General features: G+C 34.4%; 1 protein-coding gene and 1 pseudogene across 8 annotated transcripts; one reads left to right on the top strand and one right to left on the bottom strand.

Annotated features, from left to right (window-relative positions):
* Window positions 1-3217: 3217 nt before the first annotated feature.
* On the bottom strand, window positions 3218-27969 carry ALA3 (aminophospholipid ATPase 3). Of its 8 annotated transcripts, none has more exons than XR_005482745.2 (29): window positions 27559-27956; window positions 27196-27261; window positions 26315-26376; window positions 25184-25265; window positions 24929-25039; window positions 23272-23349; window positions 23011-23107; window positions 22233-22339; window positions 22011-22076; window positions 19456-19577; window positions 19267-19351; window positions 19090-19167; window positions 18878-18994; window positions 18627-18776; window positions 18451-18555; window positions 17397-17539; window positions 16918-17019; window positions 16760-16823; window positions 16473-16685; window positions 15422-15587; window positions 15225-15304; window positions 14888-15127; window positions 6564-6785; window positions 6197-6364; window positions 5674-6036; window positions 5462-5568; window positions 4351-4658; window positions 3700-3824; window positions 3218-3599 (listed from the first exon to the last, which is right to left on the bottom strand). XR_005482745.2 is itself a non-coding variant. In XM_090315467.1 (29 exons), the coding sequence occupies exons 1-29, from the start codon at window positions 27736-27738 to the stop codon at window positions 3529-3531; spliced, it is 3864 nt and encodes a 1287-aa protein (XP_090171593.1). In that variant the 5' UTR covers window positions 27739-27956; the 3' UTR covers window positions 3287-3528. The 8 variants fall into 8 exon arrangements, 7 of the variants coding, with proteins under 7 accessions (XP_090171593.1, XP_090171592.1, XP_090171594.1 ...); XM_090315467.1 differs by having other exon boundaries at window positions 3287-3599; window positions 3700-3815; window positions 4356-4658; XM_090315466.1 differs by having other exon boundaries at window positions 3377-3815; window positions 4356-4658.
* LOC120081250 (cytochrome b5 pseudogene) lies at window positions 7376-7843 on the top strand (annotated as a pseudogene).

The raw sequence follows: 27969 nt of genomic DNA, 5'->3' as shown, positions 1-27969 counted from the left end.
TAAAAGCAATAATTTAATTCATAAACTTTAGAGCGTAACGACTTAGTCCCCGTACTTTCAATTTTGTGACATTTAATCCTTGAACTTTAGTAGTGACAATTTAGTTATTGTACTTTAAAATTTGTAATGGTTTAGTCCCTATTGTAAAAATTAATGTTAAGGTTCAATAAGATTTCATGCATAAATAAATCACCAAACTAATTAGAGACTCAATTATTTTTTTTTCAAAATACAAAGTCTTTGTCATAGAATATTAAAAATTGACATCTAATTTTGATATATTCTATTTAATGTTAGGGACTTTAATTGTTATAAATTTAAAAGTATAAACACTAAATTGTTACAAACCGGAGTTGTTGAATATTTTTTATTGCAAAAGGGGTTTGGGATTTATAATATATACTTTTTAGAGTGGGGAATCTTTGTTCATATATATGTTTAATTATATATATAAAATTGGGGAAGAAGGGGAGCCACAGGCAGGTTATATTAGCACCTCAATAAATAAAAGACAAAGCATATGGCACAATGTTTCTAATCCATTCCCTATGGATCTCACAGTCTTATTTACTTAAAAAGCTTCTAAAGAATCAAATGCCTTACCACTCAACTCTCACTTACCTAAATAGCTTCTCATTCAAGTCTACCTATCATCACATCTCTATTATTATTATTATATACATTACACTTCACTTCTAACTTCTAAGTTCATCACCAACATTACACAATATTTATTCTTCAAAAAACACACACCATATTTCTACTATCATATAATTAATTAACCCAATATATTATGTAATCTATTTTATCATATGTCAAAAAATAAATTTAAAATCATGGCTCTAGTAGAAGTCAGGTTTATTGTTTTCACATGCACTTATATTGTCAATAAGTAGAAACATGATTTTTTTTTTGGGTATGTATCTTAGCTTTTCCTAAGCTATTACATGATCCAATACTATGTATATATAAATAATAAAAAAAAAGTCAAAGGGTATATTTCTTTATTTGGTTAAATATTTGGTTCAATTAAGAGGGTTGGTGAGACAAATAGTTGACTGAAATCCATTCATCAATTTAAATATTTTCATAAAAAAGCATTAAAAGAAAGGGAAAATCTCATGTACCATACAGTACTTTGAGGAATAATGTATTCGTATTTAATTGCTAAAGTGATCTTAATTTAATAATAATCAACATGATCTTTTTCCCTAGAAATCGAAGGTTTGACCTTCATTCCATAGTTATTGTACTAAAAAAATGTATATCTATCTAGTTAATTAGAGGGTGTAAGAGTTAAAGTGAGTTTTTCTAATTAAATATAATTATCATCAAACAACAAATATTAAGTTCTAAAATGATAGGAATTAAATTCTAACTTCGTCGAAATTTTTGAGACTAAATTTATAATTTGAATTAAAAAACTAAAAATGAAAGTGTTGTAATACATGATTATGTATAAAAACTATAACATATGAAAGAGAAATTAATGAAAGAAACATTGGGAATAGAATAATGAAGTGTGAGAGCTGATGGGTTGTGAAGTAATTAGTACCGTACAAAAAAAAAAATGGGTAAGGATCGAGCTGGAAGCCATTTGGCCATTTGGAATAATAGTGCACAAAATCAAATTACTTATAAAAGTTAAATGAAGTAATGTTCTCTCTCGTTTTGTTAATTGTTTGGTATTTCAAAGCATCTTCAAAATTTTGCTTTTTCCATGTCTTCCTTCACCTTCAAGCCCTCTCTCACACACTCAAAACTCCATATTAATTGTACATAAAATAGATATATGCCTAAACTCAAAGAATCAGTCAATTATATATTTTCTTGTTAAATTAATTCACTCCTACTTCAAATTTCATTTACCCATCTTGTAACAACTTTTATAAGTTTTCTTCTTGCAAGTTTGTGTCTAATTAAGTATGGCCTAAATTTATTATTACTTTTTTAAAAAACTTCAACTATGTCTTTAAAGTTGCAACATTACCTTTAACCTTTCATAAACATCTCAAAACTATCATCTACTTTGTGATCTCTAAACTTGATATATTTGTCTTACTTGGACTATGCATTTTAAAAAGTTTCAACTATTATATATATATATTTATATATTTTTAGTACAATAACTGTAGGAGTAAGGAATATGATTGAAAGAAATATGTGTTAATTAACGTTGAACTATGCTCATGTTAACTGGTACACTGATCGTGAAAGATGTAAAAGTTAATAGATAAAGTTAACGTCCAAAAATTTCTTTTTGATTATTTTATCTTAAAAAATCGGGAATTTTCTTGTTATAATGATAAGGAAATAAAGGTTAATTAGAGACTTAGTTCAAAATTTTAAAAACTGAAGATTAAAAATAACATCATTGTGAAATAGAGCAAAGGGAAGTGGAAGGATGGGGATTCTTTCTGCCTGATGGTGGAGCTTAAAGAAGGTTAAAACTAAAAAAATATCTATAATTATTAATTAGGGCTGTGAAAGATTTTAATAATTGGAATAGAAAAGCTTTGAATACTGTTACAAATCTCATTCTCATGGATTCGTACAAGACAACTTTGCAATATGTTCCCACTAATTTGATATGATTATGATCATTACTGGAACAATATTTCATTTAATGTTTACAAATATCCTCAAAGCAACGATTCTAATTCCCAAATGCCAATTCAATTTTTTTTCTTTTACTTAGTTTTAAGTTGTCCATGTGTCGTCTGTGTAAGACTAAAAAAAATTATAGGGAAATAAAATGGTTTTTACTTGGTTCTTCTGGAATTTAAAACTCTTCCATTTAACTAAATAAAGATGTGATAGATAACATGATTCTTGGTTTATGTTGTCTCAAAAATAGACAGCATATATATGGTGCACCACATAATTAAGTTCTTAATTGTCGTCTACACAACTTCTTGACCATCAAAAGTTTCCCCACTCAACTTCAAGCAATAGTTTCTGAAAACTACATGATATAAAATGGTTTTTTTTTTTTTCCAAAATAGATTACAGATTACGGAATAGGTGCTGATGAACAATCCCAAAAAATGGTCAAGCATATGCTACAAGCTGCTGTTGTCCCAACTTCTTTCTCAAATCCATAATTACACAAAGAAACTTGATGCCAATGGCTGGAAATATCCATCAAAATGTCAATATATCCGTAAATTGAATGGTTCGATATCAATATTAAATATATACGAATATCTTTGATATCTTTTATAAATACTCAAACTCATCTATTTAATTCAATATGAATAGAAATATTAATAACAATATTCATAACTTAATTGGGAAATAAAAGCAACTTAATTATTAATCTAAACAAATTTTCTAAATTTTCTGAATTACAAAATTATCTTATATATCCACGACATTGAAATATCAATATCAATATCAATATTGATATTTTAATCCTTATCTACAACTATTGTGGCCATTTTGAGAAGTCAAAATCTTTGGAGAATTTGAATCTAGTTAGGCCAAGCAATCTTTCAAATTCTTCAAATTGGATTTTTCAGAATTTGGTCAGAGTTTTCGACTCAGCAAAGACCTGACCATCACATCAAAGATGCTATTTTCTGTGCTGTTGTCTGCACCTGCAGAGGCTACATGGCTTAAGCAACCATCTAAGCAGTGTATTTTCAAATTGAGATCCGAAGAAGCCATAAAATGATATATTTCTGTAATTTAAATGACCTTGCTGAATCAATTTGCCTCCAAGAGAATCTAAAACAGCTTGCATTAAGTAGAGCGCATAGGAGGCTTGACTTCTGTTTTGCTTTCTCTTGATGGATGTGGTGTAGGGAAGATACCTGAATCAGCTGAAAAAAATCTTATCATTATAACCTTTAAAATCCATGATTTTTTCAACTATAACCAACCTGGGGATTAGAACTTTTGGTAGACTAATGAAGGAGATAATGTTTATGAAGGAGAAGAGGATATAATTCATTGAAATTGAAAATTAAATAAGACAATGTAGGAAGTAAAAGTAAAAAACTTGAAAATTCAGCTATCGCTGAATGATAATGTGCACTAACTAGAACATGAGATAGGTTAATGGTCAACGGATAGGTTCCTATGGGCTTAGCTACAATCCGACCAGTCAAAAATTACAACTTCATTTGGTATTAAAATTACATCGACATATCAATATATACCATTACATTTCTAATAACCACTAGTCTCTCAGAAGGAAAAAAAAGATGACTAATGGGAGAAAGAGGGAACCAAATGGTGTGCTGCAAAATCAAATGCTAAAATATGGCACAGCAAAGCTAATACTAATGATTTTTCTGAGGTTCACCTTTGATATGAAGAATTTTGTACAATAATGATCAAATCTACCTTACTTCTTTTCCCTAAGCTTTGGTCTCGACTTAACACTGGCTCTCCTAGCAACATCCCATGCCTTCTGTGGGGCATAAATACCAAGCTGTGCAGCAAAAAATGACTCGTAGCCAGGTGAGTCGAAAGCAAAGCCAGTGTGCTTCGATAATTCTCGAGGGAGTTGAGACATGGCATAGCTTCTTGCCTCTTCTGGTGTAAGATGGTTCTGAATCTCCAGCAATCCTGCCGTACCTCTACCTTCAGGTTCATGTCTATGTATTTCTTGTACTATCTGATAATCGTAGGGGAAAAACCATCTCTGAAGGCTGTATACACATAAAAAAATTTCCCAGTGAAAAATATAATAGCAATAAAACAAAAGGTGTAATAATAAGTTGACTCACTATCTTCATCTTATTTCATCTAATCATCTGAATACAAAAGAAATGGTTAACAGATTACAATAATTGTAATGGTACAAAATTCCATCGCACTAGCCACTTTGATATTCAAGTTTCTGTTAAACAAGACGGAATTTCAGAATAAGAATACAGTCCATTTTGGAAAAAGAAATTCGCCGGACAGGTTATGCCAAATTGTCCAGTTTAGGTTGTTAATCTAGCAATCCAAGAAAAAACAGGCCAAGGTTGGTCAATCAGCCATCTAAAATCCGATGGTAAATAAGAATTCAGTTCATTTTGGAAAAGGAAATTCGCCAGACAGGTTGTGCCAAACTGTCCAGTTTAGTCGTTAATCTAGCAATCCAAGACAAAACAGGTCAAGGTTGCCAAATTGTCCAGTTTAATCGTTAATCTAGCAATCCGATGGCAATATCCTTCTAAGAACATATGCAAATGCATATTCCTTGGATTTCTTAAAATGTTTGTTTTGTAGCAGAAGCTTGCTTCATTGTGGAGATATCAAATTTTATTCGCTTTCAAGGGAGTTTTTGACCTTTTGATAACATAGATCAAAAGTCTAAAAACAATTACCCAATTAGGCTTCTCTGCAAAAAATTTACACGGATTGCAGCACTAAATGATAACGTATAAAAGAAAGCTTAAGAAACAAGAAACTATGTGATGTATTTCCTACCGATAAGTAGCAAAATAGTTCAAAGAATGCATACCCTTGGTAAGCGAAATCACAAAGAAGTGCAACAACGGGGACGAGAATAACAGCTACGTAAAAGTATAATGTACTCATTAAGACATATATAACGAAATATACATTCTCCTGCAGAAAAAGAGGCAATAATAAAATGAGTATTCAAAGCAAAAAAGTTAAAATTAAAAAAAAATTAAAATTAATTTTTTTAAGGAATATAAGAACAGAACTAACCTGCCTATCATGTGGTGTCATAATACCGGAATATAAGAAAATAAATAGGAACCATGCTAAAATGCTTCCCCCAACCGTAATGTAATGCCACCGGGTAATTGAATTACAGATCATAAGCAGCCGCAGATTCACAGTCACTACAATGCATGTGAAAGTCATCGTGCTGATATCCCACAGACCAAACACCTTGCCAGATGACGATTGACTGCTGGAACTAGAAGCGGTTATAAAATAATAAAAGACTAAAGATTGGTAGATGGAAAAGAAAGCCCAAGTTGTCACAACTCTCCACTTGAAAAACACATTTCTTATTCCCTCTCTGTAGAGCTCAGGGTACTTTTTGGAAAGGGCAGCACTGACATCCTGGCAAAATATATATATTATATGATATTAATTGGTAGGGAGAGTTCAAGGATAGATTTCATCTTAACGAAACAAAAGAAAATCTCCACGAACTATAGTCATCTCTTCAATAGCAGAGCATTACACGCCATGAGCAAAGTAGTAAGAAAGAATGCAGTACCTTGTCAAACAGTCCAACAATTATTACAGGTAGGGCGGTGAATATGACATTATACAATGACTGAAACCAATCATCGTAGAATCTTTGACCAGAAAATCCAGTTTGGAAGGTAAACCAAAACTGAGTTAAAGTGAACGTAAGATTCTTGTAAAAGAAGTATGTGACAACCTGCCAGAGAACAAGTCCATTCATTAAAAGTCTCATAAAATAAGGGCATATTTGAAAATGACTTCAAACATGAAAGTAATTTTAACCATTTCAAATTTATTCTCAAATATGCATTTAATGTCATAACCAGCTAATTAACGAGAGAATGTGCAAGCATTCAGAAAGAAAGATCATAAAATGTAAAAAAATAAGTGGGAACCTTGCATATTCTAAGATATGACCATCGCCCATGCACAAGGAGTAAATCTGTGAGAAATCGAAACTGGGCAATAGCAAAATCACTAGCCATCACTGCTTGCATTCCCTCCTGACCACTTATTCCAATGCCCACATGAGCTGCTTGAATCATGCTAACATCATTAGCGCCATCGCCAATACTAAGTGTTATTTTCTTTGCACCTTTCTTCACCAGACTTGTCACCTGCAAGAGATGATTAAACAGTGACTGAGAGTTTCCTTCCCCTTAGAAAAGAACAGAGAGATTGGGTTTCTCTAGCTTTTGATGCTTTTGTGAATGAAAAATCCACATTCTCTCTTTCATTTTCTTTCAATAACTGTGGGTGTCTTATTTAAAAAAAATTAAATATGACGGTATAATTTCATGCTTTCACTAATTCTACAGAAGAATTATGTGACTGGAGTCTGGACATAATCCAGCACCAAAAACCTAGAAAGATGGAATACTTATAATTAACATTTTAGATAGATGGTAACCATGATTTAATCATATGAACTACCAAAGACTCGGAATTATTATTTACATTAACAATTTAGATGTAATTTTATTGTTTTCACTTTTCAGTTTCATCCTTTCCAGAACATGATAAATAGGGGTATCTTAGTCATTATGCCCATTGATTAATGATGTGGCATGCATTTAGAGTTTTGGAAGGCTATTAAAGCTTTGACCATTAGGTTGTTCCAGGATAGATTACAATAAATGAATTTTAGAGTATGTTTGGGGGTGATTCTAAAATGGTCAACTCTTTCATCTTCGTGCTCATCGCCCACTTTCCCCTTTCCTCTGCTTCTCTATCGGATCCAATCCGACCCACCAATCCAATTCCACGAAATGGGTAGCGGAGAAAAGGTTTTCAGTTTGAAGGAAGTTGCTGAGCACAACAATCATAAGGACTGTTGGCTCATTATCAGTGGCAAGGTATATGATGTGACCAAGTTCTTAGAAGACCATCCTGGTGGTGACGATGTTATGTTATCAGCTACAGGAAAAGACGCAATCGATGACTTTGAAGATGTCAGTGACAATGCAAGAGAAATGATGGATCAATACTATGTTGGGGAGATTGATGCTTCAACAATTCCAAAGAAGGTCGCATATACACCTCCAAAACAGCCTCATTACAATCAGGACAAGACATACGAGTTCATCATCAAGCTTCTTCAATTCCTCGTGCCACTTGCAATTTTGGCATTGGCTGTCGCCATACGTTTCTACACCAAACAAGCTTGAGCTCTTGAGGTAACCTTAGAGACTTTTAGATTTGTTAGATTGTTGTTAGTCATCAATTTTTATGCTGTTTCTAATGTTCAGATTGTTCAGCAATGTCGTTTCTTGGTTATAAAACACAGAGACAGACGGTGGTTTTCATTTCCAACTTCCTCTAGATTTGTTATATTTAATGTACCGTACTTTTTAATTTTCAAAATAAAGATGGTGGAGAAACTAAAATAGTCAAAATCACTTTTGTCATTTTCAAAATCATTATAAAACATATAAAACATATTTTTAATCATTCAAAACCAACTTTGATGATATGAAAATTGCATTTAAAAGTGTAAAATTAAATATTAAATTCATTTGGAATGATTAACGACATGTTATGAAGTAATTTTAAGCATGTCAAAAGTGATTTTAACAATTTCAAAATCACTTCCAAGCTTGCAGTCTTTGTGTTCTTTGAAGTTCAGCTAATAGATCTTGAATTATGTAGTTCATGAGTTGAGTTGCATGGCAAGAACATTCAAGTAGGAATCATCTTATCTTGTGGGTTTTTTTTTTTTTGGGTTAAAGAAACAACCTTTCAATGAGATTTTTTTTTTTTTTTGAAAAGGAAACTAGTCTCTTTATTCATTAAGAAAATGAAATGAGACTAATGCTCAAAATACATGGATACCAAAAGGATCGGCAGGTGCACCAGGACATCTCAACTAGGTTGACACCCCCTTAGCACCCCATCACTTCCGAATACTAGTAGCAAATGAAAATACATGGTTTCAAAACATTACATTGAGAGACAAACTGCAAATGGGGACAAAATAAGAGCTAGACAATCTGAGAATAAAATAAACCAATGGAAGCTAAAAGTCCTTTGGAAGGGAGGCTTCAAAATGCCAGAGAAAGAAAGGCGTGCCAATTCAAGTTGATTTCCTGACTAGAGTAGTCTGCGAAGGGGCTTGTGAGAGAGCACCAAAGTGAGGCTTTAAGCTTGGCTGCTTCAAACCTTGTAAACCATGGAGTTTCCTTGTCTTGGAGGACTCTTTGGTTCCGTTCAAACCACAACTCATATAACACTGCCTTTACAGCACTGACCCACAAAATTTGATGAGATTTCTTGAGGCTTGGACCTATTAACAGCTGCTGAACATTATCTCTAAATGCTGTCCCAAAAGCCCAACTTAAATTAAAGATCTTGAAGAGTGATACCCAGCAGTTTTGAGCATAAATGCAATCGAAAAGAAGGTGTTGGAGAACCTCCCAATTTCTTTTACACAAAGCACATCTATTGGGAGAAATGTAATGGGAGGCAAGCTTCTTTTGCAGCAGACTTGAACAGTTTAGAGTTCCAAAAATCATTATCCAAAGGACTATATTTATTCTCCTCGAACTTTTATACTTCCAAAGAGCTTGACTTAAGAGTTTATCAATTGGAGGGGCTTTGCCCAAAGTAACCAAAGAAACCAGCCCAAGAAAGAAAAAATGTCTCAAGAGCTTGATCTTAAGGTGATCTATGTCCTACCTGATAAGTAGGGTAGGTGATGTATCAGTTATAAGAATGTTTACTTAATTATGTTTAGTTAGTTAATTTTTAGGTGCTGTAACTAATAGACCTTAACCAACTACCTTTTATTTACAGGTAGTCTTTGTAAAAAAGTTAATTTTTAACCCATGCCTATAAATAATAGGTTGGGTCAGTATTTTGGAGATAATAAAATCATTTGAGAGTTTTTTCTATCATTTGGTTTTACATCATTTAATATCAGAGCAGAATTCTGGGAGCTGATGGCAGGGAATAAGCCTACCAATGGCAATGATTCCAAAGCCACAGACAATGAAGCGGGGAGTTCACAGCCCAATCACCAAGAACTTTAACGAGACGCATGCAGTCCATGGAAGAATCCCAAAGAATGATGGAAAGACTGATGACAAAAGTTGATGAAATCGCAGGGGAGCTACAAATGATTAGACAACAACCACAAAACCAAGAAAATTCTATGCAAGAATCAACAATCCCCCTCAAGAAAGGCAAAACCCCAATGTTCGACTTGGAAATAAACCAAGAAACATTCAAGATTGGCCTGCATTACAACAAGAACGACCAAGAATGCTTAATTTCCAGAGAAGAAAACAGCAGTACAACGACTCTTCAACCGAAGAAGAAGGAGAAAATGAAGAACACCTATGGCGTTGGAGGGTTGGGGGACACCAACATCAAGAACAAAATGAATATAGAGTAAAATTAGATATTTCCACGTTAATGGGAAAAGAGACATAGAAGACTTCTTGGAGTGGATCAAGAATGTCAAAAGCTTCTTCAAATATGCTAATACTCCAAAACATAAGAAAGTTCAGCTGGTGGCTTTGAAATTTTGTGGTGGTGCTTCAGCTTGGTGGGAACAATTGGAAGTAAATAGGTAATGAAACGGGAACAATCCAATAACAAGTTGGGAGAGGTTGAAACGGCTAATGAAGGACAGATTCTTGCCTACCAATTATAAGCAGATTCTGTATAATCAGTATCAAAACTTGTGTCAGGGACCAAGATTTGAGCCGACTACATGGAAGATTTTCATCGGCTAGGTGCATGAACTAATCTACTTGAAAATGAGCAACACCTCATTGCAAGATTCATTGAAGGGCTGCGTGCAGACATTAAAGAAAAGGTCAAGATTCAATCTTTGAGCTTTCTTTTTTGTCATTTCTTTAGCCGAGACTCTGGAAGAAATGAATGATTCTCAAAATAAGAAAATTCATAGAAGAAATCAATGGGATTCTACGACAACTAATGTTAGGAAAAACACTTTTCCAATGATAAGGACTCAAACCAACCAATCTCAGGGGAGTACTTCGAAATTGAAACAGGCAGAGACATCCAACAACAAAGATCAAAGTCAAGGTGAAAATACAAAGAAGCAAACTAATCCTTATGATCGTCCAACTTTTGGAAAGTGCTTTAGATGTGGAAAAACAGAGCATTTGTCCAATAACTGCTCAGATCGTCGAACAATGGCAGTGGTGGGAGAAGAAGATGCACCCGATTATGCCTTAGATGATGAAGAAGTGGAGGAAACAAATTTCTTGGAACTAGATGAGGGTGACGGTGTTTCTTGTATTATTCAAAGAATTTTGCTTACACCAAAGAGTGAACCAAACTCTCAACGACACTCCTTGTTCAAAACAAGATGCACAGTAAAAGGAAAGGTTGTAATGTCATAATTGACAGTGGTAGCTTCGAGAATGTGGTTTCTAAAAAACTTGTTCAAGCCCTCAATCTCCCATTAGAACCACACCCGAGCCCATATAAAGTGAGTTGGATTAAGAAAGGGGGAGAAGCACTGGTTTCTCACACTTGCACCATTCAATTATCTATTGGCAACAACTATAAAGATCAAATAGACTACGATGATTTGGAAATGGACATCTGCCACATCCTCCTCGGACGGCCTTGGCAATATGACTTGCAAGCAATCCACAAGGACCGTGCCAACACATGAATTGAAAATAGTTCTCCTTCCACTTCATAAACCAGTCACAACAAATGCTACAAAGGAGCCTAAAGGTCAGCTATTTTGTGTCTTAAGTGGCAAACAATTTATCAGACAAAAGGAAGACATGGTCTGGGGTTTAGTAGTGAAAGGACATGAAGAAATGATTTCTACAACACCATTACCTGCCACAATACAACAACTATTTGAGGAATTTCCAAATATAGTAACACTCTAACTCAATTACCCCCCTCCATCCAGGACATCCAACACCAAATAGATTTCATTCCAAGAGCCTCTTTACCTCGCTTGACCCATTACAAGATGAGCCCATGAGCCCGACAGAATATAAAATCTTGCATGATCATATTCAAGATTTACTCCACAAAGGCTTCATCCAACCTAGTATTAGCCCTTGCGCAGTCCCAGCATTATACACTAAAGAAGGATGGTAGTTGGTGGATGTGTGTTGATAGCAGGGCGATCAACAAAATCACAATAAAATACAGATTTCCAATTCTTCAGATTGGGGACCTTCTTGATCAACTCAGAGGTGCTAACATCTTTTCTAAATTGGATATCCATAGTAGTTATCATCAAATTCGTATAAAACCTAGCGATGAATGGAAAACCGCCTTCAAAACAAATGAAAGTCTATTTGAATGGCTTGTCATGCCATTTGGCCTCTCAAATGCTCCCAATACATTCATGCACCTAAAGAACAAGGTTTTTCTTCCTTTCCTCAATAAATTTGTTCTTTATTTTGATGACATACTTGTTTTTAGTAAGACTGTTCAGGAGCACTTGAATGATTCACACTGTTTTTTCCACTTTATCCAAAAATCAATTCTACTTAAACATAAAAAAATGTGTCTTTTTGGTGCATAAAATTTATTTTCTAGGATTTACAATAGGAAAGAACGGAATCTAAGTTGATCCAAAGAAGGTAGAAGCCATTTCTAGTTGGCCAACACCATCAACAATTAAAAAAATCCAATCTTCCTTAGGTCTAGCATCCTTCTATAGGAAATTCATTAAAAATTTTAGCAGTGTGAAAGCTCCCTTAACAGATTGCTTACGCAAAAATAACTTCAAATGGGGCACAGAACAGGCATATAGTTTAAGAAAATCAAACACCTCTTAAGCCATAGTCTTGTGCTCAAACTCCCCGACTTTACCATACCTTTTCAAGTGGCAATCGACGTATGTAGCATAGGAATAGTGCAGCTTTATCCCAAAATGGTCACCCTATTGAATATTTTAGTGAAAAACTAAGTCCTCCAGAACAAAATTGGAGCACATATAAACCAGAATTATATGCTCTCGTGAGAGCTCTTAAACTATGAAAGCATTATTTACTCGATAAGGAATTTATTTTACTAACTGACCATTTTTCTTTGAAGTATCTTAAATCTCAAAAACAAATTAGCAGATGCATGCTAGATGGCTCTCGTTTCTGCAAAGGTTTGCCTTTGTTATTCGCCACCAAGCTAGTAAAGACAACAAAGCAGCAGATGCATTAAGTAGAAAGGAGAACTATTAACTATCCTAGCTGGTGAGGTTATTGCCTTTCACCATATCCCTGATCTATATCCAATTGACCCCGACTTTCAAGAGATTTGGTACAAATACTCTAATAATATTAACTCCGGTGGCTTCCACATTTTTTATAATTTTCTGTTAGAAACGGCTTGTGTATCCCTAGTACTTCACTTCGGGAATCTATAATAAAAGATCTCCATTCTGGAGGCCTAGTTGGTCACTTTGGTATTTCTAAAACGATTGACCTTCGTTCAACTCAGCTCTTTTGGCCCCAATTAAAACATGATGTACAAAACTTTGTCAAAAGATGTTTCATTTGCCAAACTGCCAAAGGAACATCTACTAATGCCGGTCTCTACACACCTTTACCCACTCAAACTTCTATATGGGAGGATTTGTCTATGGACTTTGTCCTTGGACTACCAAAAACTCAAAAGGGACATGATTCGGTAATGTTAGATGTAGATAGCTTCAGTAAAATGAGTCACTTTATACCGTGTAAAAAATCTCATGATGTTGTATACATAGCTAACTTATTTTTCTGGGACATAGCTCGACTTCATGGCATCCCAAAAACTATCGTTTCAGATAGGAATGTAAAAATTCTTAGTCATTTTTGGAAAACACTTCGGCGAAAGTTCCATACTTCCCTTAAATACAACACTACCAGTCACCCTCAAACAGACGGTCAAACAGAGGTTACTAATTGGACTTTGGGCAATTTAATATGCTACCTATGTAGAGAACATCCAAAACAATGGGATTTAGTGCTTGCACAAGCTGAATTTTCCTAAGAACAGATTTATAGGGAAGTGTCCATTTGAAATTGTATATATTAAACTTCCCTCTTTAACTATTGATCTCGCTCAACTTCCTTCTGTTGGTCTTAACAGCAATGTTGAAGAGATGGCTGACAAGATTATCCAACTCCATCAAGAAGTACAAGCAAACATCAAGAAAGCAAACACTTCATACAAAAAGGCAGCTGACACACATCGACGACTCCAACAATTTCAAATAGGGGATTTGGTTATGGTTCATCTTCGAAAAAACAGATTCCCAGTTGGCACCTATAATAACCTAAAAAATAGAAAGCTCAGTCCTTTCAAAGTCCTTCGAGCGTATGGTTCTAATGCCTATCATTTGAAATTGCCTTTAGATTTACACATCAATCCAGTGTTCAATGTAGCAGACTTGCATCCCTATCATGCCCCAGATGACTTTCACTTGGCAACTTAAAACGATAGTGGATATGATGATAGTGCTAAGGGGGTGTCAACCTAGTTGAGATGTCCCGGTGCACTTACTGATCCTTTAATAATTCTTTTAGATTCTTCTTGTTTAGGCAAGACATTCTTCTTGTTTAGGCAAGACAACTCGAGGACGAGTTTTTTATAAGGGGGTGGAATATGATGTATCAGTTATAAGAATGTTTAATTAGTTTTCTTTAGTCAGTTAATTTTTAGGTGTTGTAACTAATAGACCTTAACCAACTACCTTTTAATACAGGTAGTCTTTGTAAAACAGTTTGTTGTTAACCCATGCCTGTAAATAATAGGTTTGGTCAATATTTTGGAGACAATAAAATCATTTGAGAGTTTTTTCTATCCTTTGGTTTTACACCAGTAGGAAACAAATCAATTTGTGGGCTTTAGTGTTTATAAATTAGGAGTTCACATACAAATGGTTCCTAATTTCAAGTCACTATATTTTCATATCAACCATGTTGGAGGAGTATGAACTTTGACCATTGAGCCAACTCATAATGATTTAAGTTACTTAGAAGCTATCATATCACTGAATATAAAAGCAAGGTTTTCAATTATTACTTATTAGATCGACCACATCAGTAATACTACAGCCAGTATGACAAACAGAAGGTAACTCTCTGAAACATACATGCATATATTTTAATAAAAACAATGTCACTCTAAATAAAAGCAATAGACTTCTCTACGCAAGTAGCATAATAATATTTTTAAAAAATAACAATAAAGCATGCCGTGGATAACAAGTTGCTTTCTAAGGGAGTCTAACCTGTGCTTTCTGCAAAGGAGAAACCCGGCAGCAAACAACTGAAGTACAATTCAAGCTCAAGTTTAGCAAAGTAACTCGTAGACTTGGATCTAATGCATACATCAAACATTTTCCATCTATAACGAGTGCTAATTTTGGTGGAGAGACAGAATGTAAACACTGCTGTGCTTCCTCAAGACATTTCTTCAGTTCCCTTTTTACTTCTTCTCTAATAAAACGTGCAAGTTCTACTTGGTCACCCTAATAAAAATGCAAGTATTAGCAGAGTAGTAGCACAGATGAAAACAATATTGACCAACATGTCATATCATCACTAGCTAAAATGCTGGATGCTTACCCTGTTTTCAACTTCTCTGATTGCATCCGTTTCGGAACTGATGATAAATTGTTTCATTTCATTGTTTATTAAATTGCAAGCTGAAAAAGATAGGAACTACATATGAATCAAATAGTTACAAATAATATAATCATCAAATTATTTAATTTGGCTATTGTTTTACTTTAGTTGTAGCTACTGCCAAAATGTCAACCTACCATAAGCTATATTAATAGCAGTTTCCATCTTGTCTCCTGTTAGCACCCAAATCTTGATACCAGCTCTAGAAAGTGTCTGTATACAGTTTGGTACTCCTTCTTGAAGCTTATCTTCTATCGCAGTACAACCAATCAAAATAAGGTCTTTCTCTATAAGTTCTGCAACCTGCATTTTTTTCATAATTTCTACGTGAGAACACCACCATATCATCATGACATAAATCTGGCCCCACAAGTCCATGAAGACGGAAGTTCTCCTTCAAAGGAAATTTATCAATAAATTATCCAATGGTCTAAAGATATGAGATTCCAAATTAATTCCATCAACTCTTTAAATCAATGGTGGTAAGTGTTCACTTTGAAATAAGATTTTCTTTCTCATTCCATTCAAGTAAATTATAAAGAGATGTCAACCACCATGATGGTAGAAATCACACACTTGAGCAAATATACTTTCATTCCATAAAATAAAACGAGTGATGCTCACATATTGACTGAGACAAAAATATTAGAAGATTCTGATTAGTAGAATAATCGCATTTCTCAATAAACTATTCAAGAATAGAGATGACATATTCTTCCTTTTTTTTCTTCTATATATAAAGGGAACAGAAACCCTACTTCTGAATAATTGCAAGAAACTCCTCCCATTTGTCATGGGGGTCAAGTCAATAAGCTATAATTACAAAAGGGTGGAGAACGACATATTCTTTTGTAATTATAGGTATTTGATGATTATTAACCATTGAAAGGATTCTCTTTTTTCTGTCTTAATCTTTTTGTAGTTCTTTAAGCGGGGTTTCCCTATCCACACTAAAGTTGTTCATTTTACTTTCCTCTCTTGAGCATACGTCTAAAGAATAGAGATGACACACACACAATTTCCCACAAGGAACAAACACTGGACCACATGTCCTGAGATGAAGAATAGCCCCATTCAATGAAGATTGTTGCAATCAGCCTTCACCGGGAGGGCGGGGGTGGAGAAAAAGGGGAGAAAAAAGGTATACTTTTCTACAAGAAAAGAAAACATCATAATTACTTAACCCACCTCATCCAATTTCTTTTCACGATCTCTTAATGAAGACTTAGCTTGAATGAATTTTTCATTCCAGCTTTCATACACATCAGGATGCAAATCTCTGTAAGCAAGGCAGAGGGTTCTCAGACCGGAAGATCCAAACTTCTCCAAGTGTTCCCTTGTTATATTCTTCAGATCATCATTTCCACCAGCCAATCTCTCATATACTACCGTATCAGCACCCTGGTCAGAGCAAATAACCACATATCAAAAAATCGACAAACAGAAAGTTAAATCACAAAATATTAAAAGATTACCTTGCAGTACAGGACAAGCCTGCCATCAGAATAACGACACACCACGGACTGACGCTTCCTTACACTGTTATCAATAGCAAATACAATTGACAAATTTATAGGGTTACAAGTAAAATTGTATCAAATTGAAGCATATTGAAGGAATACACTATACCAACCTATTGAACTCAAGTACATTGAGAATTTCATAAGAAACATCTTGGATTTTACCCATCTTCTCAACATGAGATTCGCGAACATATATTGTAGTAGGTGTACGCCTGGGATAATAGAAAGTGGGACAGAAATTACCACCTGATGTTACTAGACATACAATCGGAAAAATTCCATAATTTCACCATGTCATACTATGCCAAATGCCAAGGGTACATTTTTATGGCCACAATCGACATGGAAAAACTTTACAAGCAAAATACTATTCCAATGAGTGTAAATAAAAGGGAAATCCTTTAACCCTGTGCCAAAGCTACATGGGACTGGCAGTAGACAAAAGTATCAAATGCATGAGTTTCTACCACCAGGTCCACCACACTATAAGACTAACATAATGCCCAAGTGAAGAGGAAACAGAGTTCACTTGGAATCTGTTGTGTAAACCTTGGAACTCATGGAACATATTTAGATAGGATGTGCAAACCTGTAAAAGAAGAAGCCAAAGTTTTTAGCAGCAGTTACCAAGGCAGCCTCATCAGGTGATGCTGCTTGATATGTGATCTTTTCTGGGGATTCATCACCCTCAGGGAGTACAGTATGACAAATAGCAAGGCATCTGAAAAATTCCTAATAAAGAAACATAACATACTTTTAGTTATTGCATGTATTAATGCTTTAAATACAAACCCACTCCATCAATACAAAGATAATGGCATCAATTCCTACAGTCCTTGTCAAAGGTATATCCTAAAAATTCTTTCCCGCTTTGTTTAGTTATATTAATCATTATGGTCAAACCAAAATTCTTTGGGGAACTTGAGGATCACAGCAACAGTAAAAAAATAACAAGATTTACATGAGGCAGCCATTAAACTGAGTCATGAACAATCACAAGTTCAACGTTAAACATAGAAGTTCTTTTTTTTTTTTTTTTAAATAAGAAATAATTTTGTTGATATATCAAGTTTACAGGGGGAAGAAAGACCCCAATCCAAAGAGTTACAATAAACTTCTCCATCCAATTGGACAAAAGTGAAGCAAAACTATAAGAAAGAAAAATAAATTTCAATTTACATCATGAACGAGCAAGGTAAAGAACATTTTCAAGAAAGACCAAGAAGACTTCCTTTTTTTTTCTGGGTAAACCAAGCACACTTTCTCCTTGGAACCAAAGGTCCGATGATTTCTTTCAAGCCAAACCACCAAATAAAAAAGGAGGAAAAAAAAACAACTAAATTCTTCCAAAAGATTCCCTTCTTGTCCTTGAAAGGGATGGCAAGCATAATAATTCAAAGAACAAAAATACAACATATGAGAGAATGAGAGACTATTAAGTCCAATCACCAAAAAAGAAAAGGGAGAAATGAAAAAAACCCACAAAATCAAGAATTCACACATAATTAAAGCTTCAGACACTAGATGGCATCCCAAATGTTAAATTGAAGGTGCAAAGTCTAGAATAAAAAAAACAAAGTGTGGTGGTTGGTTGGTCCACACTCCTAACTGACCGTGCACATTATTTTAAATAGTTAACATACCTTACAAAGATCAGAGTTGGGCTCATTTCTCCATGCTCCTCTCATAAGCCTCGCATCATCGAAGTTAAATCCCTTTTCTTGAATAGCATTGGCTGATTTGTGTGGCTGCAAAACAATAGTCTCTAAGTTGAACTGGTCCTATCCATTCATCACTGCATATGTTATAGAACACAAACCTCCTCCACTTTCAAGCCATTCTGCTCAGCAATTCCCCTCTCTATTTCAGTGATACCAGTGCCATAAATCTCTCCACCAATTGAACACTTAAAAAACTCCATTAGATTCCTAGTAAGAGTACCAGTTTTATCTGAAAAGATGTATTCTACCTGATCAAAAGCCACGATTTAAAACGACTGAAATACCATCTTTGATAAAATGTTACAGTCTCCATATTGCTTCAAAAATATTTTGTCAAGTAAATATTTACCTGACCAAGTTCTTCGTTCAGATTGGAAGTTCTGGCCAATGCAGGGGTATTGCTATCAGCATGAAACATATTTAGATCCTTATTGATATATTGTGTCGATTGAATAAATTTGATCATCTGAAAATTGCGTTAAGAGGAAAAATAAACCCCCAGACGATGAATGTGTGCATTACGAATCCAGAACCAATTCAATGATGGATCATATTACCCACCTCAATGGAAACATAAAGAGAAATAGGAATGATTGTCGAGTATAGAGTAATCAGGGTAAACATGGTCAGAATGATAACCTGTGGAAGTCACTATTCCGAAATCAACAGCACCCAAAGAAAAAAGAAAAGAAGAAGAAAAAGAAGAGAGACAAAGATTAACCAATAACAAGAAGTTACCAGGAATCGGTTGCGAGGGTTGAATTGGTTTTCACCTCCCTTATCAAGAGCTAAGTAGTAGTATTTTTGGTTTACGAACACACCACTACAAATTCAAAGCACCAGAGAAATAGAATAAACCATCATTGACAAAAACTGAAAAAGAATGAGTAGAAAACTTATCAATAAAATGAATCAAATTTATCGTACCTGCCAATGGCTCCAATCAAACACATCATAAACAGAGTAGCAAACAGTGTAAGTATAAGTTTGTCAAGTTTCTTTTCCAGAGTACTTCTTTTGGATGGAACATTCATAGCATTCATCATAACCTGCATATTTATTCATTCCAAACAGAGTTCACAAAAATAAACATCATCAAAGTTTGACCAAGAAGGACAAAAACCAATAAGTTAAGAAGTCGGTGTTAAAGAGGAAGTGCACCACAAAAAGGGTGAAAGGTAACTGGTAACCTTGTAAAAACCCAGGTTGATTAGTATTGTATTTTTCCCTACTTTTTCATGGCCCACCCCGCCACACTAACCTTCAAGGAGGCTTCACATAACCCAAAACCAACTCCAAGAGACATCAAGTGTCAAATTATTATGGATTCCACCTAATGGTGGAACACTGAACAGAAGAGGATATCTCCAAGAGATCCAAGCTCTTACCACCAGAGCCACCTTAATGGGTTCCTAACCAGATAAATCATTTTTTAGCAGAATAGTAGGGTGTTTAGGGGCATGGATAGAGACTCTAGGGAGATTTGGTCCCTTGTTTGCTTCCATGTTTCCTTGTGGCTTTCGATTTCGAAGATCTTTTGTAATTATTCTAAAGGCACTATTTCTCTTAGTTGGAGTCCCTTCTTGTAGAGGGAGTTCCCCTTTTGGTTGAGCTTGTTTTTTGTGCTTCTGTGTATTCTTTCATTTTTTTCTCAATGAAAGTGGTTGCTTTCATTTAAAAGAGAGAGAGAGAGATGAATCATTTTTTATAGAAACAACTGCTTTTAAAGTAGAGGGAGTTCCCCTTTTTGTTGAGCTTGTTTTTTGTGCTTCTGTGTATTCTTTCATTTTTTTCTCAATGAAAGTGGTTGCTTTCATTTAAGAGAGAGAGAGAGATTAATCATTTTTTATAGAAACAACTGCTTTCAAAGTAGAGGGAGTTCCCCTTTTTGTTGAGCTTGTTTTTTGTGCTTCTGTAAGAAGACGATTCCAAGCTCTCCTGCTCTAGCCATAGTTCAAAATTTCCGTCAACATCTCAAAATTTTCAGATTTTGATCGGTTCGGAATTTTGGTAGGGGGAGAATTATGTTAGTTTAATGCTATAATTTTTCATTTTTGTATCCACTTTATTTTATAATAAACAATTTACAATTATTTTATAAGCATCCTTTAATTTTGTAATTAATTTCCAATATTTGATATTATTTTGTAATTATTATTATTATTTTTTAATTTCTACTTTCGCATTAATATTTACACAAATATTTTACAATATACATCTAAATGTTGTCCTATTTTATAGAAATGAAGATTAAAATAATCAATTATAGTCTAATTCAGCCACAATCAAAGTTTCATTAACTAATTATTAATAATTTTCATCAATTTTCATAAAGTTTTCCGAAATTTCCATCGATATCGATATTTCCACGAAATTGGGACTTCGATATTTCGAACATTGGCTCTAGCCACCATCTACTCACCATTCCTTTATTCAGTTTGTGTCATACAACACAATACGTAAGGTTAAGAATAACCAGATTCCGCTACAATTATTTTGACTACCTACTTCCTAAGCTGAGACATGGTACTCCCCTCACTTCACAATTAATTGGTACTCTTCCTCCTAAACGTTAGGAGCAATAAGGATCTATAATAAATATCTCAAAGTAAATCCCGTCAGAGTAATTACAAAGACAAGGGGAATCAATGTACAGTCACAAACTACGGAAGAAGAAAATGAAATTAAACCACTGTGCAAATATGAAATTATAGAGAAGTTACAAAAGCGCTGTGATAAGGAGCTGACAACATTATTTTCTTTGTCATACACATTCCAAATCCTCGCATGTTTCCTCAAGAACTAATATACTAGGATAAGATTAGATTAGAATATCTTGGTCAAATCCTTAATTGATTAGGATTAGGATTAGTTTCCTCGATTAATTAGGATACTGATTAATTTCCTTAGTTTATTAGGATTAGGATTAGGATTAGTTTCTTTTCCAATTCTCTATAAATATAGGGATTGTCTTCTTGTATTGATAATTTTTTATTCATAATTGTTGAAAATAAGGGGCTGCTATATATTTGCCCTAAGGGCGTTTTGGTCTTTTCATATCGCTCTACGTTTCCTTTCTTGTGTTAGGGTTTGCTATAGTCTATTTTATCTTGGGTCTGTGTCGTATGAGTTAGCGAAAAATAATAAAAGAACTGGTTTTTTCTTCTTGATTTAGAGTTTTCCACATAAACCTTGCGCTGTTGTTGTTCTTTTTTATTTCAATAGTAATAAAAACTTTGATATTACTATTGGAGATTTCTCTCCTTTCTTAGGCTACATTAAGAACTCTATTGTTTACGTCCTTCTTCTAGCCATCCCATGAGATAAAAATCATTGATTCCAATAATTTTTGCTGAATCCTTCAATTTTAAAACTCACAAAATAAACCATGAAATCAATATAATAACCTTTGGCACCTAAACCATAATATAATATTATTATGCAAATCCAGTATTTCCACTAATTGATGCAGGATAACAGACCTTTGTTTCATGGCCAGTAAAAATAACCGCCCCAACAATATACTCAGTATTCCTGAGACTGCATCCCTGTAAACCATCATAATAAGAAAGCATAAAAGTTAGTGGTTCTATGGGAAAAGAAAACCTATTTGATTGGACCAAAACCAACTTTTTTTAGGGCCATACAAGCACAACAAACAGCAAGAAACCAAGTTGCAACATTGAAAGGGAAAAAAATCATACTCGCAATAAAAGTTGGTTTGGGCTGAGAGGTAATGTTTGCTTCTGAATAATAACATTGCCTGTGAAAGTGTAGAGTGAATTGTTTGGTTGCTCGCATTGTACTTCACCTGCATTTTGGAGAGGTAGAGAATAACTAGTATCTTTTATGATATCAAAAAAGCACACAGAAAACTAAAGAAATGAAATCATGCATGGAACCATAGATTATTCATTATCAACGACATTCTTTCTCTGTTGTTATCCTCCCCTATTGATCGGGCCTCATTTGTATTTTTCGATGTTTATCCCTTTTGTACTCTTTGGATATTTCATTCATTAATGAAATGTTTTTTATCCAAAAAATCAAAAAATCAGTGACATTCTTTCTAAGTGAGTATAAGAAAGCAAAGACTCAAAATAACTAAACAATTGAACTAAGATTGAATAGTGAATGTTTTCAAGAGATCCATTCATACCTTGAGACAGCACCGAACATATAAGGACATTTTTTTCACTTTCTTAGTGATCTATAATTTGTCATCATAAATCTTACGAATTGCTATTCACATCATTAAACATTTATTATTTTAAATACAAAATACAGATGTGCATTCAGCTACCTCATCCTCAATGTCAACTTCTATAACCAGGTGTTGCCATGCATTACATTTATTATGTCATAATTTCACATTTATTCAACTTCTGAGTCATAAAGTAATCAAGAAATGCATAACTATTTCATGACATAAGTTGCGGCAAAACCCACAAGATGATAAAAAAATAAATATAGAATGTGAACCTTTAAATTCAGATGCCTTCTCTGGAGTCAGGTAATCCCAGGTCTTTTCCAGGGCCTTCCTAATCTTCAAATTTGTCTCCCCGTCCAAGTTAGCAGTCTATGAGCCAAAAATAAAAATATTCAAACATTTGAACTTTCTGGAGGGCTGAATTCTCATCACCATTCTAAAACCAGCGCTTATTTAAAATGAACAAAAGGGAGAAAACCTAATGTAATCAAAACTAAAAGGACTTAAATTGCACTTGAGATGGAAAAAAGAACCTCAATGTAGCAGACGCCATCTGGATTTGTACTAGCAAGGAAAAGAAGATCCGCAGGAAAATATCCATCTTGCCGAACCTGCATCCATGATATTGTCTCAATGGAAGTAAGTTAAAGGTCACACACTATGGGAAGACCCAATCTATAGAGAACCCAAATACATTATCCCCCTTTCTCAACCACTGGCCTCTAGGTTATTTCCTACGTAGAACCTCCTTTGGTAGTGGACTTCAATAATATGTGGGTTTCAATCATTTTTTCTCTTAAGGATGACAATCAAGTTGTATTGAGATTGAAAAATAAATAAATAGAGGAATGCAAAAGGACATACAAATTGACAGCCCAATAAAAAGAGCCAAATAGACCTAAACTAACCATTCAAAAGTGGGACTTCAATCCAATAGAATAAAACCTAACGAATAGTTATGAGAAATCCTTTTGTAGTGATCTTTCTATTCAAGCTTTCACCGAAGTATTTTTTTTAATACCTTTTCATCAAAATCTGTAGAGAGTGCAATGCAATTGCCCCACATTCACTCAACCTAGCATGACTATGACTATGACTATACCCACTATCCACCTTAACCTTATATCTGCTTCATTCAATGACAACCCGATGCTCTACATAGTCCTACTCGTCCCATCAAACCTAAGGGGCAATACGACATTTGAAGGGGAGCAAGTTCTTCTTTTTCTAATTACTTTTTTATTTTTTATTTTTTTTTTTTGGTAAGAAACAATCTTTCATTGAGAATAAAGTGAGATAATACACATGCCACCAAAAAAACCAGCCCACGACATAAAAAGAAGCTCCTCCAAAGAAAGAGGGCCTCCAATCCTGTAAAATGGAGGGGGACATGTGAACGTGGAAGGTATCAGAGGTTAAAGAAAAAAACCAATAGAAACATTCTAAATTGAGGAAACACTGCGTTTTAAAACCTTGTCCTGATATATTATTTACGTATTGATATAAGATTAAATTTATTGCAACCCATCGATTTTGAGTTTAGTGCCCATTTTGTGGAAATTATGGGGTGAGAGAAATGCTCGGCTTTTCCAAGGCAAAGATAGACCCTCCAAGGAAATCTTATATCTATCAATCTTCCATCCTATTTTTTGGTGTAAAAATACACATCTCTTTAACAATTTTAGTTTAAATTTCATTATTGCAAATTGGAGACAACTTTTGTAATCCCATTGATCGACCCCTTTTGTACCACTTTGGATTATTCTATTCGATCAATAAAATTGTTTCTTATCTAAAAAAACATTTGGTTTATTGGTAATGTAACATAGGATGGTCCTGTGATTAAATCCTGTAATGCCCATTACCTTCCTAATTAACCACTTGTTGAGTCTTATGCAAATTTCCGAGCCCATAAATAAAAGGGAGTGTTAACGTATTGATATAATATTAAATGTATCATAACACATCAACTTAACTTTTAGGTTCAGTAGTGATTATAAACAACAAAGCACATAAATATAAATTGAAGTATCATTGTCAAATCATAGTGGAGGGGAAACAAACTCCTATCTGATGCCAACCTTATTCTTCAAATAATAGTTTTTTTTTTTTTTTTCAGATATTCAAAATCGAGATAGAGAACAAAACAATAGAAAACTGATGTTAGCCATAAAATAAAACAGCACTTACCCTAACAACGTCTCCAACCTGCAACCTTTTCCAAGGAACACTCTCCCACTTCTGATCTTGCAGCACATCTACAGGATTATTATTAATTGCCATATCATTCTGGAATCGTTTCTGCATGGCATGATTAAAATGTCAAGACGTAAACAAAGAAGTTTGCATTCAAAGCACCTTATAGTTAGGATTATTGTTTGATTAAGGATTTTCAACGTCAGAGTCAAAATAATTGAAAGACAACCATAGAGTTAGGGCACTCACCCAGTCCTCAAATGCTTCTTTAATGAGAGAGACGAGTAGAACCAGACTTAAAGGGACCACATTTGTAATTGGATGCACAGGACTGCACAATGAATAATAATTAAAAAGGTAATCACTAAAACAATATTCAATGGCCTGAACCCCGATTTAAAACCATAGAACTCAAACAAAATAAATCAACACATTAAAAGCGAGAATATAATATAGAATTTTAAAGCAACATAAGCAACATTCAAAAAAAAAAATCATGATTATAACAAGCTCTATTTTTTAATTAAAAAAATCCAAGAAAAAAAAAAAAAGAAAAGAAGCTTGAGAAGAGCACACAATAGAGGCAAGATCGGCTATTTCATTTCTTCTTCTTTTTTCTTTGTTTTGCTTGTACATGTAACAAACTCCATCGGAAAAAAAAAACAACAAACAAGGCTAGAAGCCCATAGAAACCGAGTTATAAAAAGAGTTCCTTTTTTTCTTTTCTTTTTTTGAAAAAAAAGGACCATAGAGACATCTTCAGGAAGAAACAAGAACAGTGAGCTCCCAAAGAAAGTTACAATTTCTTTCCACCAATTAGAAAGTTCTTTTGTTACTCGCAAGCCATATTTCCCATAAAATGGATCGATAGGTGTTTAGCTACAAGATCCTTGCTTTCATCTTCAGAGAATGACTGCAAACATTAGGTACAAGAAGTTCTTTATTGTTCAAAGGAGAAACCATTGCCTACCTTTCAACATTCAGCTAGGACTCTTATTTCCTCTCAACCAAATTGACAATCAGCTAATTTGTTAAATTGAACAACAACAAATCTGAATTCCATTTGAAATATCCGTGGTTGTCTAATGAATTTTACCACATGCTCTCTAACATAGTAAATCACCTGACCAGGATCTCACGGATCCCCATGACCGATCAGGATCTCATAAATTCCCATGGTGTACCATTTAGCAATTTATAATTTTAAACTACAATGAACTTATTTCATGTCAACTCCAGAAAGATATTAAGGACAGTACAGTAAGAATAAGCCAACCCAAAGTGACATCTTCTACATATCAAACAATTATTAAGAAACAATGTGAAGTGCAACTGGGGAATGCTACCCAAAGTGACTACACTTTCCATCTATTAACTAACCTGATGGGTGTTGTCGATAAGATTGAGATGGTAAGAAAGTATAGGTTGGCCACACGCCTGAACTGTCAGTTAAAAAAAGTACAGAACTCTAATCAGAGATGTAATGTTTCAAAAAAGTTATGATGGTAGCAGGGTCAAATTACTGGCAAAAACAATACCAATAACAACAAAAAAAAAAAAACTTTAATATTTCTTTATAATGCCAATAGGAGAGTTTTTTTTTTTTTTTTTTTTTTTTTTGTTGGAGGGGGGGTAAGGGAAATTCCTTCGGCCTTAATTTAGAGTATACTAATCTTCCCTTTTCCTGTGTTCTTCTTTTGGGGTATTGCAATTCAACTTTTCCATTTTTAAACAAATAATTTTTTCCATAAAAAATAAAAATAAAAATTATAATAACTGCAGATACAACATTTACATTTATTTCAACAGTAATAGTGTGATCTCAATAAAAATGAGCAAGAGATAGTAGTACAATGAAGTTGGGACAGTACCCACATCATTTGATCACACAAAAATACCATTAACTAACGTCATATTCCAAAAATGCTCTAATAATTCCAAAAGATAATTAGACGATAAATCAAGTAAAGAGCATGTCATAGCCATTCACTTCAAAAACTGGAGTTCCTAATAACAGCAAAATGATAAACATGTTGTCTCCAATTTACCTTGTTCTTCGACCAATAGTATGATAGAAACTACCCCTCCAGTTTTCAACAGTTGTTCATTTTATAAATCATCTACGAGACAGCCATAATGACTCTTGCGTAAACTTTTTCTAAGTTCAATCACTCGCATCCTCCCAATTAAAAGAAAAAGGTCTATGGAAGTAACAAAATGAAGAAACAGTATATAGGCTTGGGACGCTTAAAATTAGTTACCTGTTCAAACAGCCCTTTCGGAAAGAAAGTGAAGAAGTTGTACTTTGTCGTCGAAACTGAATTCCCCTGCATACAACGTCAAATTGACAACCATTCAAATTCATAGGACGAAGATAAAAACTAGACAATTTTGGCTAAAGATACGCCAAAGACAACGAGCGTATATGGCCAAAGACAAATCAAGCAATAACATATTCGCTCACAACTCCTTGTTACTCCTTTCTAATAAAACATTCGAGAACCAAAGCCAAGTTCAGGGAGTTGTAACGAAACGAAAAAAAAAAAAGTCCGGATTAAATCTATATCATGACCACGAAACAACACCAATAAACAAATCAATGCAATACTTAGAAATCATCAAACCTTGAATTTGACAAGAAGATTAGCGTCGCGATCATTGCAGAAGATGGTGCGATGACCAGGGGCCTGTGGCTGGACTCGGCCGAGTCGAACCGTTGTAGTAGAGGTGGTCCTCTCGTGCATTGCAGAATTACCACGGCCAAATCTCGAACCCGATGGTCTAACCCTATCCCATCCACTCATTTCCTCGCTCCAATTGCACCAAAGTCCCCCGATCCGGCGTCACCGAGTCGGTTTATAGGAAGGTAATTCTAGAACAACAAGAAGAAGGTCCAGCGACGGCGTAATCCAAACTCCGGTGGTTCAATCGACGGTGAAACGCGGAGAAACAGCGCCCTTCGTTCAAAATGGAACTTTCTTTGGGCCTCTGGTTTATGCGTATTTTTGCAATATTTGACCCTGCGTTTTCATCTT

The sequence above is a fragment of the Benincasa hispida genome, chromosome 7, assembly GCF_027475165.1.
Source record: "Benincasa hispida cultivar pf3 chromosome 7, pf3_genome.v1.1, whole genome shotgun sequence".
NCBI lineage: Eukaryota > Viridiplantae > Streptophyta > Magnoliopsida > Cucurbitales > Cucurbitaceae > Benincasa > Benincasa hispida.
The sequence above is the reverse complement of the archived record's forward strand: the minus strand, read 5'-3'. Positions and strand labels throughout refer to the sequence as shown.

What these genes read in the sequence shown, in the direction of transcription:
- ALA3 (XM_090315466.1), bottom strand. Translation starts at nt 27,738, where the DNA reads ATGAGTGGATGGGATAGGGTTAGACCATCGGGTTCGAGATTTGGCCGT. An exon ending in CGAAAGGGCTGTTTGAACAG is followed by an intron (nt 26,377 to 27,195) that starts GTAACTAATTTT and finishes TTTAACTGACAG; the next exon opens with TTCAGGCGTGTGGCCAACCT. An exon ending in AATGTACTTGAGTTCAATAG is followed by an intron (nt 16,824 to 16,917) that starts GTTGGTATAGTG and finishes TATTGATAACAG; the next exon opens with TGTAAGGAAGCGTCAGTCCG.